Source organism: Dipodomys spectabilis, unplaced genomic scaffold (genome assembly GCF_019054845.1).
Source record: "Dipodomys spectabilis isolate Male_0828 unplaced genomic scaffold, ASM1905484v1 ptg000096l, whole genome shotgun sequence".
Lineage (NCBI taxonomy): Eukaryota > Metazoa > Chordata > Mammalia > Rodentia > Heteromyidae > Dipodomys > Dipodomys spectabilis.
In genome coordinates, this window is record NW_024870773.1 from 15,401,800 (window position 1) to 15,420,812 (window position 19,013).

At 36.2% G+C, this 19,013-nt stretch overlaps 1 protein-coding gene across 3 annotated transcripts in view; it reads left to right on the forward strand.

Moving 5' to 3' along the window:
• Positions 1-18,436, forward strand: part of Mindy3 (MINDY lysine 48 deubiquitinase 3) — a 64,918-nt gene extending 46,482 nt beyond the window's left edge. Inside the window, exons 11-16 of one of the 3 annotated variants that reach the window (XR_006148370.1) lie at positions 623-695; positions 6,855-6,927; positions 9,745-9,832; positions 14,711-14,782; positions 15,892-16,027; positions 17,527-17,616. Coding sequence is in view for 2 of the 3 variants with exons in the window: in XM_042685980.1 (XP_042541914.1) it covers positions 623-695; positions 6,855-6,927; positions 9,745-9,832; positions 14,711-14,782; positions 17,527-17,676 (456 nt within the window). In the remaining variant the exon portion in view is untranslated. Of the gene's footprint in view, positions 1-622; positions 696-6,854; positions 6,928-9,744; positions 9,833-14,710; positions 14,783-15,891; positions 16,032-17,526 lie in introns of those variants that run through there. The other 2 variants (XM_042685981.1, XM_042685980.1) reach the window with 2 other exon arrangements.
• Positions 18,437-19,013: the final 577 nt, after the last annotated feature.

Sequence of the window (19,013 nt, forward strand, 5' to 3'; positions counted from 1 at the left end):
AAAAGAAATTCCACCTTCAGACCTTTTTTTGAGTCTAGAAGACTTAAAATTCTAGACACGTAGAACTTGAAGTTAGGTGTATTGCTCAATCATGCTTACTGAAATGAGCATTGTTTTTCAGGAATTAAACTTAATGTCCCAGATATTTCCATTCAGATCATGCCTCAGTTGTGCCTACTGACGTGATGGTTTTCATCTATATAACTGCATTCTCCCTACAAAATCTCCCGTTTTCAAAAGTTTTGAAAACTGCTTTAAAGCCAGGATATATTTTAAGCTATATTACTTTTTATGTATCCAGAAATATAAAATGAACGTATAAACCATTTGTTTTGGGGGAATTGCATTTTTATAGCAATTATCTATGCAGTGTTAAGCTTTTCAAGTATCAGTATAAAACACTTGTAATTCTCACCGTGACTTTTTGTAGTTGAAGTATTCTCATTTTTTCAGATGTAAAATTAAGACCTAGAGTTTGTGACTTCCCTGGTCACAGTCTTGTGATACAGATGCAGCTCAGTCTTGTCTCCACAGGCCATCATTTCTTCATTCATCCTCGTGTGTTTTGTTTCTACAGCCGTCTGTCTGTAGCTTGTTGACAGCATGCATTTTATCTTTCCAGGACATGGCTTTAGTTGCCCCTGAGGCTCCTTCAGAACAAGCTAGGAGAATTTTTCAAACTTATGATCCAGAAGGTAAAAGATTTTTTTAATTAATTCTGTTTTATATATCTATATATTGGAAATATATTGACGCTCCCCTATGTTTTATTCAGAAAGTTTAACTATATTGTTGAATAAAATGTAGGTTGCATTTCTTAAAAATTTTTCAAGGAAATAATAGAAATAGAAATGGAACTCAGTCCCTCCCCCACCCCCCAAAAAAAAAGAACACCTAAGTGCTAGTAGGGTTCTTCCATGTTAATAAGGTATTTGTTTCTTAGGGTCTTGAGTTAGGGTGACTTTTCAAAGACTTTCTCCAGAAGGTAGTATTTTCCCTGTTTAATAATAAATTTCAGAGCTCAAGAATCAAATTGGGAAATATGACTCAGAAAGAGTTCCTAACTAATAGTCATGAGACCCTGAGTTCAAACCCCAGCACTGCTTTTTTTTTTGGTCAGTTGTTGGGCCTGAACTCTGGGCTTGCACGCTGTCACCACTTGAGCCACAGTGCCGCTTCCAGCTAAGAAATCAAACCCAGGGCCTCATGCATACAAGGCCACTGAGCCCAGCACTGCTTTTAAAAAAAATGTCAAATATTCTTTTTTCTTCACTCATCCAAGTGAATCTTAAATAATAAAGAGATGTAGAATATTTCTTTGTGATTAGGCCAGGATAAGGATGTGAAAGAATATCAGCTTTATTATTCTCCTTTGAAACCAAGCTTATCTATAGCTTTGCAAAGTTCACACTTAATTTAGATCATTGACATAGCTGGGTGGCAGTAGCTCATACCTATAGTCTTAGTTACTCAGAAGACAGATCTGAGAATCACAGTTCAGTGCCATCCCAGGCAGGAAAGTTCCTAAGACTCTTATTTCCAATTAATTACCAGAAAATTGGAAGTGTTACTATGGCTCAAAGAGGTAGAACAGTTACCTTGAGTGAAAAAAACTCAGGGACAGCACCCAGACCCTGATTTCAACCCCCATGACCACCACCACCAACAACAAAAAATCATTGAAATGGCCACTAGGTCACCATAAGCTTGGTGAACTTGACCACCCCTGTATTCATGCACTTAGGTAACACTACACACTTAAGTTTTATGTACTATAGCTGAAGTCCTTGTCAGCTCTTGAGTAAATTGTTCTTTGTGAATTCACTTTACTTTAAACCTTTTACCATTGGGATCTCCTTTACCCTGAAAATATGAATCCTGCAGATTCTAGGATTACATCTTTCGTCACCCCACTTATTAGCAATTTAAGTGAGTTTGGTATAAATTTGCTTTCTTAGCTGTGAAAAGAGAATAAGTGTATTTCTTAAAGTCATCATACATATTAAATGATTAATGTTATAGAAAGCACTTTTTTCTGTGGCATTTTATAGTCTGAGTAGATCTTTATAATCTTGAGTTGTCTTCTCTCCATCCCTGAAGTTAACTGTTGCTCTTGATCTTACTGATGTGTTTGATTGAGTTGTCATCTTTGCCTCATTATCTTTTCTTAACTAACAAAACATAATAGTTTATTTCCTCTTGGAATTAATTATAGCTTTAAACAATTGGTAGTGTTTTACTGATTATTTAGATAAGAAAGTAAAAGACTAGGGCTGGGGGGTTAGCTCAGTGGAAGAGCGCCTGCCTGGCAAGCGCAAGGCCCTGAGTTCGGTTCTCAGCTCTGGGAAAAAAAGAAAGTAAAAGACTAATATCCTCACATTTTCAAACTACTGAGAAAAGCCTTAGAGTAAGCCAGCACCCATACTGCATTAACTTCTGAAAGGTGGCAGCCTATAACCTCTCTCTTACTACTTTGAATTCTTTGAGGAAGATAAGAAATGAGTAATTATTGACCCTGAATGTTTTTAATATATGTTGAGATAAGTGTCGAACTTAACAAACCATGGTTTTAGAAGTAATAATTTTAAATAAAATTTAACATAAAATTCAAAGTACAATACAAGATTCAAAGAAATATAAACTGAATTTAGTAATGAAAACTCGAGAAAGATCCCATTGGTAAATGGAAACTAAATGAAAAAAAGGTGATGAGTCTGTGAACATGAGCTGGAAATGGCAATGTATAACAGGAAAAAGCCCGTAAAGCACTTGGCCTGAGTAGAAAAACAGGAAGCAGGAGTTTGGGGAATAATGAGGCTTGCAGTTTTAGAGAATGAGTTGAACAGTTTCCTATGGCATACCTACTGAAAGATTAAGGCACACATTGTTTTCTGCTTGTATGTAGCCCCGTTCAGCCCCCTTTTAGAAGTTTTTATTTTATAAATAACAAATATCACAAATTGAAAAAAAAAATCACATCACAGTAGAGAGTACTGCCATATATATTCACTTATCACCTGTTTTAGGGTATATAGGGGACATGTTTCCCTTTACTGATATTAGTTACATTATGAGAGAGAAATTCCTTGCAGAATAGAATGAGTAATAGCATGCAATATGGAGTGGCATGATGGATAAAGTGGCATCTTCCCAAAGTTTTTGACAAGTTTTCAAAATATAGACTTTTTTTATTTTGATTTGAAATGATTCAGAGGTATCACAAGACTCCCAGTATAGCAACCCTAAATATTCCAAAACCATAAATAGAACTTTGTATGCTTTTTTTTATATAGTCCTATTTTTAATGAAAGTTCTAGAACCAAAATGGAAACTATGAGTGAATGAGTTTGTTCAAAAAGATCATACAAGGAGATGCTCAGAAGGACTCAATAAAAGAAGACACTGAAACTAATAAGGCTTTTAAGTAGACATTTGTCATAAGTAGGAGACTTGTATAAATATATATCCTTTTTGAAAATTCTTAAATCAATGATTTATTCAATTTTATTTTGCTAATTTACCAAGAAAAATTAGAATGTCTTGCATTACCAGTACTAAATCAGTTTCTAATCATCAATATTTGAGTTGGATCCTGAGAGATGCAATATGAAAAAAGACTTGCTGTGTTTCTTTTAGAGAAAGAAAATTGACTAAATTTTTATCTACAAACTTTTATGTCTATCAACTTAGCAAGACTATATAATGAATTTTTAAAGCAAAGGAAACCAGTGCCAGTGGCTCACTCTTGTTATCCTAGCTACTCAACAGGCTGTGCTCTGAGGATTGCAGTTCAAAGCCAGCCCGGGCAGGAAAGTCCATGAGATTTAGTTCAGATTAACCATCGAAAAGCTGGACGTGGAGCTGTAGCTCAAGTGATCCAGCATTAACCTTGAACACAAAAACTCAGGGACAGCGCCCAGGACCTGACTTAAAGCCCCAGGCCATGGACTGGCACCTGAACAGAAGAAAGAAAAAGAAAAGCAAACAAAACTTGTTCATCTATTTCAGAAGAGATAGTTCTATATAGACATGACTTAAAAATTGTCATAAAGACAAAATTTAATTTCCCATCTGAATAGCACTTTGTGGCATAGCTGTAAGAAGTATGAGGATGAACAAGAAAGCTTATTTTTTATTTTTACTTTTCAGTCGCTTACAAACTAATTTGCTCACCTAACTAGTATGATTTTTTCCCCCCACAAACATAGCATGCCTTTATTTTGAGATATGAGTAAACCAAGTCTTCTCAGAGCTTTAATATGTAAAACGATTCTTACAAGCTTCTGAGTAGCTAGTTTCTGTTCAGCAAAAGGCTGGTGTGGGGATAGTCAACCTATGTCACCCTCATCCTAATACTTGCAGATAATTGATCTAAAGAGAAGTAAAAAACAGGGTTTTTTGGAATCTTTTTCTCCTTCCCTATGCCACTTCAGCTCCCATTACTATTGGCTACTCATGAATCTGACAGTTGGGCAGACATGAGATAGCATTTTTCGTTCTATGCCTTGGACACATGAATTAAAATTAAAACTTGTGCAGGCCACACACACACACACACACACACATATACACCCACACATTTATGTACATGTATATATGTACATGAACACACATATAGTATATATGTATATACATAGACACATACATATACATATATATGCCTCTGAGAACATTATCTCATCTTCTACTATCTAAAAAAGTGGCTTATTATTGATCTTTCAAAATATAAGCCTTTCTATAAATGAGAACGTGTCTAAAAATGATTATGGTATATGCATGGAAATAATCTGTTAAAACATAATTTGTCAAAACCTTGCCATGAACTCATGTAGGAGGTAGACAAGCAATCATCATTGCTTTTTAAGAAAACTTTGTGACAGCTTGAGTTACTGTAATAACAAAGTCTAGATTCCAGATACTCCACTAGGAAATCAAGCCCACCTTCACTACCAATTTACTTCACAGATGCTTCCATAAATAGGCACTTTTAGTTTGTAAAGCTGTTTATTTTCAACTGCAGTTCTTAATGGAATCTGTATTTGGTAATCACTAATTCTACCTGAGCAAATAGAGTAATGGCCTTTTCAGATTCTTCAGGAATGTAGGCACTTGCTATTTCTGTTGATGTTGAGTGTACTTTACACAGTCAAAAAAAATTTTTGAGCTGTTAATTTTCATTTGGTATACAACTAAAATTTTAATTTGAATGGTATTTTGACATACCACTTATAATTATTAAGTTTAGTAATGAATCCCAAATTAGGAAATGGCATTCAACTAATCTGTGTTCTAAGAGCCTAAAGAGAGTCAGGCCAAGGCTGAGCATTACACATTCGCTTTTGAGAAAGTCCATAGTTTATTTTTTATTTTAATTTGAGCTTTGTAGTAAGGTATGCATCTCATAGTAGTTTTTGTAAAGTAACAATGAAATGTAAAGTTTGAAAGCCCCTAGCTACTCAGGAGGATGAGATCTGAGGATTGCAGTTTGAGCCTCAATTGATCTCTAATTCATCACAGAAAAAGCCAAAAAGTGGTACTGTGGCTCAAGTAGTAGAACACTAGTCATGAACAAAACCTCAGGGACAGCACCCAGCCCCAGAGTTCAAGCCCCAGGACCAGTAAAAAAGAAAAGTTTGGAGTTAGCTCAGCATTTTAGAATTTGCCTAACCTAACTCTTCCTTTAGAAAATTGCACATTATCTTAAGTGATTTGTAGCCTTATATTTGTAACCTTGTGTTCGGTTTTAAAACTACCTACAGCGTTGACAAATAGATGGGGACCTTTGTGCAATCCTAACTTCCTTTCCACTTGTGTACAGTTGCTCAGCTTAAATGCACAAGTGCACACTTTATTCTGCAGTTTGATTATAGGAGCCAAGCTTTGGACATCTTGTTCTCCATGGCAGGATTTTAAAAAATAGTCTAAATCACTGGAAAAGACATTGTGCTGAATGTTGCCTTAAAATGGAGCCTATCTTCAGGAACATGAAAATGGGTAGGGGACACCATCCATTTAAGGGAATAAAGAACTTGCTTGCTTAAAAGTACTCTCATTTCTCCCACAAGGCTTCCATCAGCATGGATTGTACTCTTACGTAAATCACAGGCCCATTGTAGGATGTGTGTTCCTGCCCCCATGTTGTCAATTACATTCCTCCAGGAAGCTAAATAACATTGTGACAATGGAATTTGTTGGTAGAGAAATGTTTTCAAAACTGCATTTCTTAATGGTAATTGAAAGAATCACTTCATTTATTGAAATATTTACTTAATTAGTAAATTGGTATAACTTCTCAAAACCTAAAAAAACTTGTACCTATTTGATAGATTGGTAAGACTGCTTAAGGAAGAGATAATTTGGCTTTAAAGTTCATTAGAGTTATCAGCTATATGGTTAACTTTATTGTGTGAAAATTCTCAGTCATAGCATATTACATAAGAAAACTGACTTAAGAGTATCTGTTAATAGACATTGTACCAAAAGTAATACAATTCCTCTAAATCTATTTAGTCTTCACGGCACCATTTATGTTAGGTTTTTTAAAAAAGAGGTAGCTGAGTAAGAACAGCACCAGCACGCATGTAGTATTCAGGTAAGGGGTAGGTTTATTCAGTAGACCTGCTGGGACCAGGCAAGGTTGGCACTCCACGTGGCTGGGAAAGGCCTGGGAATGAGAGAGAGCTGGGAAAGAGAAGAAAGAGCTAGAGCAGAGAGAAAGCAGAGAGAGCTAGAAAAGAACAGCAAGAGTAAATCTATTTAGTCTTTTATGTGAATCCAACCCCTAACTCTGAATCTGGTCATTAAGAACAGCATTTTGAAGTGAAATTTTAGAATAAATTTCTTCTTTATTCCAGATAATGGATTCATATCTGATTCACTTCTAGAAGATGTGATGAAGGCTTTGGACCTCGTTTCAGACCCTGAATAGTAAGATAAATGGAAATGTTACTTTTACAGCACAAAAAGATTCCACTAAGTGTAAAAAAAGATACATTTCTACCTTATTTTAAATTCTGAGTTTGCATGATCAAAATAATACGCTAGACACTGGTGGCTCACACCTGTAATCAGGAAGCTGCGATCTACAGTAGAGGTTTGAGGTTAAAAGCCAGCCCAGACAGTAAAGTCTGTGAGATTTCATCTTCAGTGAACCAGCAAATAGCCAGATAGAGGCATGGTTCAAGTGCCAGCCACAAGCAAGTAAGCATTCAAGAAGCTGAGTTCAGGCCCTACACAAAGGTTTGAGAAGAAATCAAAGGAATCCAGTATGAGAAGCATATTTAATATGAGCTGCACTCATTGTCGTGCCTTTAATAATACTAAGAAATTAAGTTTTTCCTGTAAATTTTAAATTTCTCTGCAGACTAACATACAATGTTTTACATTGTATACATGTATATACACACATATCTGATATCTGATTTAACATATATATGATTACACACATATCTATATTATGTGTAGCTTCTTTTAACATAACAACAGTTCTGTACAGTGTAGATATTATGGTTGTCCTGTCTACTGAACCAGCAAGCCTCTGACTTTTCATGTTAAATGAAGGTCACTAAAGATATGGAACATTTCTAGTTAACTGATTGGAACCGTTTATATGTGATTATGTATATATTACAGTATATGGACTTCTTTAAAGTATTTCCTTACTGTCTTGTCATTCTTCACTATTATATATGTTATTACATTTTTAACTTCATTGATTTAGGATAGTTGTTATTTATGAGAAAATATCCCTTTTATTGATAAAAATCTAAGTATTGAAATGGAAAAAAAGATCATTTAGTCTGTGCTAACTTTTTCTTTTGCCATAGTTTTTTTTTCTTTTTTTTAGCTTATAAAGTGTCATAAAGATTCAGCAAAAGATTCAGCAAAAGCAACATGGAACACTAATATACACTCTTTAGAACCTGGTTCTATTCTGTTTTGAAACCCAGCTGTACTCTTTTGGAAGTCCAGAATATTTATAATATATGAGTTAATATGTCTTTGTCTTCCTAGAGCTTTATTTTTATCCATTTTCATAGTTAGACATACTTATTGTTTCTAGCTGAAAGAGGAAAAATTCAGAAAGAGTTGAATTAGTGTAGTAAGTGGTAAGATAGTAATTACTTTCTTTTCCAAGTAGAGACCATCTTTTTTAATTTGACAAATTGAATAAAACTCAAATAATTTTAGTTACTGATGATTCTTAGGTGAGGAAAAAAGAAAAAGTTACTTTTTTGTTTGTTTTTCATATTTGTCTATTAGGAGTTGTATACCTTAATGATTTTCCTTCTTCCATCAGAATACATAACATGTGTTAGAATATTGTTAGTACAGTTGATTCAACTTACTTTTCTAAAAGTAGTTTAAAGATTGTGCTTTGGTCTGCATTTGTAAAATACGATTCATTAACTAGGCCATATTAAGAAATGAGTTAAGTATAGAAATATAATTTGCTTTGCCTTCTTTTGTCTTATGACATAACCTTCTAGCCTTGCCCAGACCTACTAAAGGGTCTATCCTTGGTGTAGTACACTGGACATTTCATGATGTAGGAGTCATCCATGATAGCCATATGCCCCCATAGGCAGGCCTCTCATGGAGCAGATACTGGGTGCATGCAGCTGGGGTCTCCAGATGAGGCTGCTTTAGCACAGGTGCAACTTCTATAACCCTCAGATGAACACTTACCCTAACAAGGAGGGTTAGACACCTTTATGAAAGAACCACCTGGTAAGTGACCCCAACTGAATACAGGTGCAATAACGGGAAACTTGTCCCCTAACACGGAGAATGGTCTTCAGGTGGAAAACTTCCTGGGCAGGCAGTCCTCCGAGCTGCTGACTGTAAGTCCTAGGAGTCATAGGATGTGTCTAAAGTCCTCTTGGACTCCAGTGGCCAGAAGAGAGAGGAGGTCCCTTGGGAAACTGGTTAACCAGAACCCCTTAGAGTCCCCAGACACAATGTTTTTCTTGTTGCATAAGCCAAATTTAACTCAGCTTTTTTAGTTTAAGATAACATGGAGAAGAAAACCTTCCTGAACAGACATTTTCATTTCAATCTGCCACGCACTTGTCTGCCATGAAAATGCTTTGATCAGTCTCAGCTACACCTATGGTGGGCCCTGCACTGAGCTATCTCACTGTAGCTGCTGCTGCACCAATAAAATGTGCCACTTACTGAGACTCACTGTTCTCAAGCTCCAGAGTTGTATCTCCTCTTTAACCTTCAAGTTACAAGGTCAAATAATTTGAAGTATTTATCTCATTTAGTTACTGAAGTCAGGTTTTTAATAAGAGGTGTTTTAGATTATGTAATGTATCCCTTTGGCATGTTTATTTTCTCCTTGGGCCTGAAGTAAACATGGTTGTAAGTTAAATGCCTCATTTGATGGTTAAATTCAAGCATACCTATGAAACAGAGAGAATGTTCCTTTGGGAAGTTACGAGCCTGAGTTTTCTAAGCCATGATTTTTAAATGACTTTACCTAATAAGGAGCAATATTCCAAAGTCATCGTCATAATTTAAATTTTAAATAGTAACAGATTACTCTGGTTTAAAAATAACCAAGTTTTGGCAAATTAAATGTCATTCCTGTGTATTTGTCATTAAGGTTCTAAAAAGAACAGCTCTTAGAATTGTTGGCGGTTGAATGTGTTGCAGTACCAGTAATTTAATTCTGAAAGAAAAAAAGGTTTGTTTTTCTCCATTTAGGTATCCACTGTTTTTCTTCTTTTCTCTCCATAGTATAAATCTCATGAAGAATAAATTAGATCCAGAAGGATTAGGAATCATATTATTGGGACCATTTCTTCAAGAATTTTTTCCTGATCAGGTAACATAGTCAAGGAAATCCATTATTATTATCTGTGATTGTTTGCTATTTCTCAGCTCCTTTAAAATGTCTTGACATGTCTATATGACGCTGAGAAGGTGTCATATATACATACATGTATACACACACATATACACACATGTGTATACTTTTCCATGTAATGAGATCACAGGTTATATGTATATCCATACAGTAGTGCAGTGCTCTGAGGGTATTAGTACAGGTGCAGCAGTGTACTGAAGGTATCAGTAGAGCTGTTCAGTGCTTTGTAGGGAGATTGATTCAGGAGAGAATAGCGTATATAGTTGTATAAAATACTGTTGGAAATAGGAATAAAAGTTGGAAGAATGCCAGGTGCCAGTGGCTCACACAGGTAATTCTAGCTACTCAGGAGGCTGAAATCTGAGGATTGTGGTTCAAAGAAGGAAAATCCATGAGACTCTTATCTCCAATTATCTACCTTAAAAGCCAGAAGTGGAGCTGTAGCTCAAGTGGTAGAGCACTAACATTGAAAAAAAAAAGCTCAGGGACAGTGCTGGGCCCCGAGTTTAAGCCCCAGGACCGAAAAAAAAAAAAGAGATTCCCTTTTACTACTTACTTCTATCCCTTTATTTTTTCAGTAACTGTTAATGGATTTGCATATATATTTTTCAAAGTTTTTAAATAGTAGGAAAAAACATAAAGGTGATTGATTTATAGGTGGTAAGAGTTCCTAGCTGTGTACCATTTCAGCTGCCTGATAGAAAAGCTTGGGTTTGGGTTTGGGTTTTGGCGTAGAGCTGTACCACTTCCTTCCGGGGCATTATTAGGAACCTATGCTAGTTACATCTGTATTACTACCCAGCCATTTCTGTGTTCATTTGTCTTCATTTTTTATCTAAGTGAAACATTTTACTATTGAACTGAATCATACATCCTAGTTGTATTTTGGCATTTCATTGGTTATCAGCATAGTTTAAATTGAAGTTCTTTGTTCCAATGGAAATGCTGTTCTGACTGTTATAAATATGTTGATAAGTAGAAAACTTATTATTTAAAGTTGAAGGAATACTTCAAGATAATTATTTAGTTTGGAGATATAATTGTTAATTTGATGTGTCCGTTAAATTATCTTTAACAAGAACTCATTTTCTAAACCTGTTATGGGTACTGTGAATAAAGTGACAAAAGTTCAAAAAGTCACTCAGAATACCAAACTATAAGCCAAGTAGACCTTTTCAAACTTGTATATGTTTAGTGGAAAAAATAATTTGTGTTCTGAAATTATTGGAAAGACACTGTTGGGTTGTAATTTTTGTCTGTTACATTCCAACTACTTAAGGTTCTCTTCCTTTTTTTTTTTTTAGTTCCTTTCTGGAATCTATAATCATGTTTTAGCTTTCTTGACAAAGCTTTATAAATTATAGCACTTAATTTACTTTTGTTGTTGTTAGGTTTTTTTGTTTATTTTTTTGTTTTATTTGTCGGTCGTTGGTCTTGAACTCTGGGCCTAGGCCCTGTCCCTGCACTCTTCAGCTCAGGACAAGTGCTCTACCCTTGAGCCACAGCGCCACTTCCAGTTTTCTGGAGGTTAACTGGAGATAAGAGTCTCATGGACCTTTCTGTCAGGGCTGCTTTGAACAGTGATCCTCAGATCTCAGCCTCCTGAATAGCTAGGAATACAGGCATGCCACCGGGCCCCTGGCTGTTGTTTTTGTTGTTAGTGTTTTGCTGGCCTTCAGGCTTGTCTCAGGCCCTAGGCACTGTCCCTGAGCTTTTTTGTGCTCAAGGCTAGCACTCTACCACTTGAGCCACAGCACTACTTCTGGCTTTTCTGAGTAATTTATTAGAGATAAGAGTCTCATGAACTGACTTTCCTTCCCTGGCTAGTTTCAAACCATGATCCTTCGATCTCGGCCTTCTGAAGCTAGGATTACAGGTGTGAGCAACCAGCCCCAACCTGGCTGCACTTAAAAACTTAGAAGCAATCATATTTTAGTATTTCCAGAAGGCTGCTGTTGAATATTTGCTACAGATACTGATTTCTTAATTATAATGAAATTTTCTGAGTTTTTAATTCAGCTTTGTAAGATGTTAAAAGGAGCTTTCTGATTGGATTCTTTTTGAAATTATGGATTTATATGTAACTTAGTATAAATAAATGCTGCTTATAATCATTACAACTTACTAGCTCAAGGAATTTACATTTTAATTGTACTCTTCCTTGAGGTAATAAAAGAGAGCTCTATTCCCCTCCTAATTTTTCATGAAACAAGACATTTTCATTTGGTTGTACTATTTGTTCCCCTTAGTTTGTTTAGTTGGGCTGATTTCCCTGCTATTTTGGACATACTCTCCATCTGAGCTGGTCTGTCTCAGCACTCCTATTTAGTTCATGTACTTTCCTCACCCCAAGCACGTGGCCCTGATCCTCCTTCCCTTAGAGCAGTACGTTCTTAAAATGAACTTTCTTAAAAAAAAAAAAAAAAAAAAACTTGTTACAAATGCAGATTCTCAAGCCATGCCCCACAACTAATAAGTCAAAAACTTTGAAGGTGATTCTGATAGAAAATGAAGTTTGAGAACAGCTACTTCAATGGAAGACTTGTTCCATCCCTACCTCTTCACTTCTTGAAAGAACTGAGACTTCAAGTCACAGGTCTTTCCCATACCAATCATATGACTTCTACTTCATACCTAACATAATAATGGTAACTCAGTAAGCAGCTCCTTAGCCAGAAACAAATGAAATAAAGTCACACATCTGAAACTGGAATGGCAGCAGGAGACTACAGTAATCTTTATAAATACTATAGCTAGCTGCATGGGAAGAGCATTGTGAGTAGAAGCCCACACAGGGGGGAAAGTGGGAATCGCTGTAAACTTTCCAGGACAGTTTGTTTAGAGTGGGACGAGAGGCAGCTCCTATTTATCAGACATGTAATATGCACCAGGCACTCTGTGCCTTAATATAAATTAAGTACTATTATTTTTCCCATTTGGCAACAAGGAATAGGATTCGCGAACCTATCCAACAGGGTTCTTTGTAATGCCAGTCTAAGCACTTCTCCATATCACACTACCTTGTTGCCAGTGTTTCTGTATTTTATGCCATTGTAAATAATTGTAGCTACAAAATATAAATTGTATTCAATTATAGTAAAATGCTTAATTCAAATTCAGAGACGCAACAGCCAAATTACACTTCTAGGGACTAATTGCATTGACTCATGTATATACAATTAAATGATCACATACTCTAGTTTTTCTATTTGGTATGTTGAGTAAGGTACAAAAATATGGAGGCTTAGATTTTAGTCAGGAACATAAAACATGGAAAATTAAAGGAGTTAAAAATTTAAAGTCTTCCAGTAACATTAGAAAAGATAATACAAAGTAGTATATGATCTATTCTCCAATTATTCTGGCAGCTTTTATTTATAGAACTGCCAAAATAGTATAGAATCCAACTAGTGTGTGTTCGGGAAAAGCTTTCCAGAAAATGCTAGCTTGAAGCAGATCTTTAAAAACGAGGGGGAGGAGCTAGAGGAGTTCATTTTAGGAATAAAAAAGCTCACAAATGTGCAGAAGGCCAACAAAAAAAAATCTTTTCGTGGGAAAATGAGTCATGTTTGTCTAAAACAGAATTCGGAAAGTTGAGTAGTTAGAGATAAGACTGAAAAGGTAAAGTAGGTTGTGTTTTATTCTAGTAGTCTTGCTTGTAAATAATACCACACAACCTTAAATGGGAAAGACAGCTCAAAGAAATTGAAGAAGCAAGCCCCATTAAGGGAAGGTGGCTGTAGGAACGTGGAATGTCAGAGACTGGCGCAGAGGTCATGAGCACTGCCCAGGGTCTCTCATCTTCCTTTCTCTAGGAGCCAGAGCCACAGGTGCCAACAGCTCTCTTCCCTTAGTTCCAGTTGGAATAATAAGGAGGAACTCTAACCCTGCTTGGGTCACATGTCTGTCCCTGCATACATCAGAAGGTAAAGGGGATAGGTACTGAAGACTCTGTAGGTCCTGAGGGTAATGACTGGCAGCCAGGCACGTTCAAATCCACAGACTTGAATGCTAGGTTAAGAGAGAAGAACTTGATCTGTTGTGCAAATTTAGTCTGGTAGTGATTTTTAGGATATGATTTCTTCATGGAATGTTGTCTGTTTGTTGAAAGTCTCTTTCAGCACTGTGTACTATCTCTCAGTGCTCCTTGCACTGATTAAATGTTAACTATCCAAATGGCACTTGTGATGAAAAGTCTTCGATCAATATTGTGGGCTAGATTAAAAGTATTGTTTTGATAAAAATACCATATATTTATGAAGAATAAGTTATTTACAAAGAGAAAAGACAAAGGTGTGTTTTAGGAGATTTCTAAAGAAGTTTATCCTTTAAAAAATTAAAGGCAACCAGGCACTGGTGACTCACACCTGAAATCCTAGCTACTCAGGAGGCTGAGATCTGAGAATCACGGTTCAAAGCCAGCCTGCTCAGGAAAGTCCATGAGACTCTTATCTCCAAAAAGCCACTAGAAAACTGGAAATAGAGCCGTGGCTCAAGAGGTAGAGCACTGGCCTTGAGCTGAAGAGCTGAGGGACAGCGCCCAAGCCCAGAGTTCAAGCCCCATGACCAACAAAAAATTAAAAATGAAATAAAATTTTTAAAAAGGCATATAGCAGAAAACATAAATGTATGCAGAAGAGATTGTCATGAAAATAAGCACACCCCTACTTCCCAGTCTCTTTCTAAAAGCAGCCTCTCTGCTTTTAGGTTTTCTGTTTTGTGTTGTTTTAAATGATTCCCAGTGAAAGAATGAAGATGTCAGGAACTTGCATTTGTCTTTACTGCTAATTAGCCATTGCCTGAAACAAAGTTTTAATAGCACTTTGTTTATATTAGGGCTCCAGTGGTCCAGAATCATTTACTGTCTACCACTACAATGGACTGAAGCAATCAAATTATAATGAAAAGGTATGAGAATTCACATAGTAATTTGCCTTCAACTCGGTTGATGAAATACATATACGAGTGAGTATTAACAATGTCTCATTCCCCTACAGTTGCTACCCATGAAATTATTCCAAGAATCTCTATACCACAACATATTCTAGAATTAACCATATTCAGTTTGACTAATCTGGCTCTGAAGTGGGCTTTGAACAATAGTTTCTTGACAGAACTACATGTGCATGTATAGTGTTACCCTGCCTTGTGTGCATTTCTAAATCAGTATTTATGGTTTAGCCAGTGAAAGCCATCACTGTTACTTACATTCAGAGAGAGATTTTTTAATACTTTAAGGGATTAAAATAATCATAATGGCTAGTATTTATTAAGCATCTACCTAGAATTGTATTAAGTCTTTCCCTAATCTTAAGTTTTATACCATCTTATCAAGTAAATATTGCCTGTGCCTGTGTATCTCACTGGACAGAGAAGGGAACTGAGCACAGGTAAGTAATGTTCCGAAGTCAAGCAGCCCGGAATGGCAGAATTGGAATAGAAACTTAAAAGTCCAGTTCAAACTCATGGTCTTGCCCAGTAGGCTTTTTACTCAGTATGCTACTGACATTTGTAAAACCATAGGCAAAAGCATGTGGGTGCATCTTTCCAGTGTACCACCAGGTTAAATACCAATCTTGTGCACACATGTGGTATGTCTGTTCTATGTGCATTTGATCAGATATCAGTCATAGTGGATATACAATTAATATTGGAATAATGCCAAACATTCCTTTTCAATTTGAACTCTACTTGCTGATTTCCTAAATATCTAAACTGGAAATGGCGACAGAAAATACTTTATAATGTAAATTAGAAGTACAATTTTAGTACAAATTAGAAAATCTGAGAGGTTTTATTATGTTCAACATATTTTCACAAAAATGCAATTTATTGCTATCAGAATATAAATTGTCAGAACATTTGCATGTTGTTTCTTAATGTGTATTAATGAGTGCTTCATCTAGACCTAGAAGTTTTACAGAGCTGTTGTAATAGGTACTTTGTAATCATTCAACAGTTATTCATTTACACAGTCCCTACAAGGTAGTCAGTCAAATATTATCCATATTTTACAGATGAGGCCTCTGAGACAGGGAGATTAAGTGACTCACCCAGAGTCACACAGCAAGTCATTGACAGAGCAGGGATTGGAACTGAGTTCCTGATTCCCAGTCCTGTCCTTGGTCTGCTTGGCCACGCTACCTGTGGATAGTAAGTTTCCAAATCATGCTTGTCACAGGCATCTGACATACTAACACAAAGATCAGAAATCGAATAGAATTAACATGACAGATGACTATAACTCAAAAGCAAAGCATGTTTGTCATTAACTTGCAGAAATAGAATGTCATGAAGTTGTTCAGGAGCTAGATATGTTAAGAGTTAATGGTGAAGACCTATTGAAAACATCGAGGGAAGCAGCAAGTGGATGCTGAGCCTGAGCCACCAGGCAGAGAAAGCTAGATGAGGCCACCAGGGGTCAGTCAGAGCAGCGCCCAGGTTTCTGCTCCAATGCTGTGAGCATCTGGAGTTCTGGGCCATGGAGACAGCTTTTCAACAAGAATCACTTTTGCATGGAGAAGTGAAAAATGTGAGTCTAAGTTTTAATAGATATTTAATCCACATTAGAAATAAACACATTAACCAAAGTAATAAATACATTAACCAAAGATGCAAAAAAATGTATTTCACATGAAGGAGTATCTCTTAAACTTCCTAAAAATGAGAATATGACCTAGTAGTAATAAAAAAAAAATACACTCTATTTCTATATTTAGTGTGCTGTTAAAGAAACTGTTCTTTAAGGCTGATTAAGTTATTCTTTGAACTCCTTAAATACCTTAATGGCCTTTTTATTGGAACATGATACAGTCATCTCAGTCAGCCATACTGAATACATAACAGTAATGATACATACTGTGCAAGAAACTGATCTATTTGTTCATTCCTTTGAAAGTACCCAAGAGTTGCAATTATGGTTTTTAATGAATACCATGGAAGCTCTTCATAATGAGTAAGGGTGTTTGTTGGTTGTAGGGTTATAACTACTTCCAAGTATTTTACTTTGTTTTCCTTAAAAGAATTTTTTTTCTGGTATCTAATTGCCAACCCATGTAAAGTACTGATTACTTTGACTTGATTTTTGCTTCTATCCTGGCATCTTTTTAAAGATTTTTCTTCATGAAAAATTTGCAGAATAAAGTATAATCATGAACTGAACTTTAGAAATATTTAATAGCAGTTTTTTCATTGTCTTCAGCTTTGGATACCCATTTCAACCAACGGGAGAAAATAGTTGTTTTCAGAGGGTGTAGCTGTATTTCCCTGTGGCTTTCCATCTCCTGAGGGAGCGGGGTATCCCAGTGCCCACAGTAGGTAGAACGAAAGCATGATGTGTAGATTGAGTCGTGTAACACTGCTTTCCTGATCAGAATCAATTTGTATATGCTCTGTGACTGGAGTGCACGTTGTAATGGATCCTGATCTTGAATTCTAAAGCTTACTGGTTAGCTAGCAATTAAATCATTTATAGTTTTATTCTCACCTTAATTTGCAGATATTTCCTGCTTATAATTTCTTTAAAAACAAATGTAGATATGAAGCTGTACATGAAAAAGCATGTCATAGCTTACAGCCTGTAAAAATTGTTTGTACCCCACATAAGAACTTGCTCAGATTGTGGCCTGACTGGTGTGGCTTTCCCCCCACAGGTAATGTATGTGGAAGGGACTGCAGTGGTCATGGGGTTTGAAGATACGATGCTACAGACCGATGACACCCCTATCAAGCGCTGTCTCCAAACCAAATGGCCATGCATTGAATTACTCTGGACCACAGATCGCTCGCCTTCCCTAAACTGATTTGCCTACATATTTATGAGGAAGACTGATAACAGATGACAACAGAGGGGTTCATGACCGGCACATGGCTAAATTAAACTAAACACTGGTATCACTGATTAACTGTAAATAGCAAAACACATTTTGGTGTTTAAAATATGTTTAAATTATTCGTTTTTAAAGCTTTATGTTAAAGGTTATCCTATTTTAACCCTTTCTATGAAATTTGTTAGCAAAATTAAGCTTTAATCAGAATTCATTACTTGCAGACAGATAATTGGTCATCTCTCAAATTACGAACATAATACAATAGCACAAAAGAATTAAATTCACTACTTATATAACCTTCTGTTCTAGGTTTTCTTTCCTTTGGGCCCATTCTGTTGTTAGCCTCCACAGTGAAACGCAGGAATTGATTTTGTTACTTGTTTTCTAAAATCTGTTTTAAATACTGATGAGTACCAAATTACCAACCCTGGTCCTTGAACAGCTGATAGAACCCTGGCATGTTTACAAACTAGGAACTTCCCGCTTACTCACAGGTGGAGAGGGGATGTATTTTTTAAAATGATAGAAAAAAAGAATGTTTGATAGTCTTAACACTGTTAACTTTGGCTGTATTGCTAAGTACACTTTTCCCACTGTGTTCCAATGGCCCCATAAGCCAGCTCTCTTGTATACCTGACTGCATGAGAACATCTGTTATTACCTTAGTATATCGCATTATTTATTATGATCCTAGCTACTAGCCTAAATAAAGACTTTTTTTGTTTAGCTTTAACTTTGCATTCATACATTAGTAGCTTAAAATAAGTAAATGCTTTTAACCCTTTCTGCCTAGCAACCCTGAGAAGAGTATGTAAAAATTCTTCATGGGCTCAGAAAAGACCTTCCCTGAGAGACCAAGCTTTAAGCTTCACTAAAGCTCTGCTAACTCTGCGCTGTCAGCACAAGTCCTGGGTGGCAGCTGGGTTGACTGTGAGCTAAGAGCTAAGCTATAGAAGCCTCATCCCCTGTCCTCTGAAGAGCACTTTGCTCATGCCAAGCAATTGAAATGTGGGGAGCTGGAAGGGCCTGCTTTCCTTCTCTTGGGAAGCAGTTCTTCAGTGTGATCTTGCACATTTCAGAGAAGTATATTTCATGTGTGAATGTTTGTTTGGGGCTTTATTTTTTTCCTTTTACAAACACATAAGTAGATTGGAGCATGGACAAAAAAATGGCCAGATTTTATGTGTAATTTTGCTGACATTCTGTTCCAAGAGTATACTATTGAAATGCAGGCTGTAAAAAAGTCAGTCTTTTTGGCCTAATCTTGTCTGCTTCTGAAAGCACATGAAGTGCATTATGTCAGAATTAAC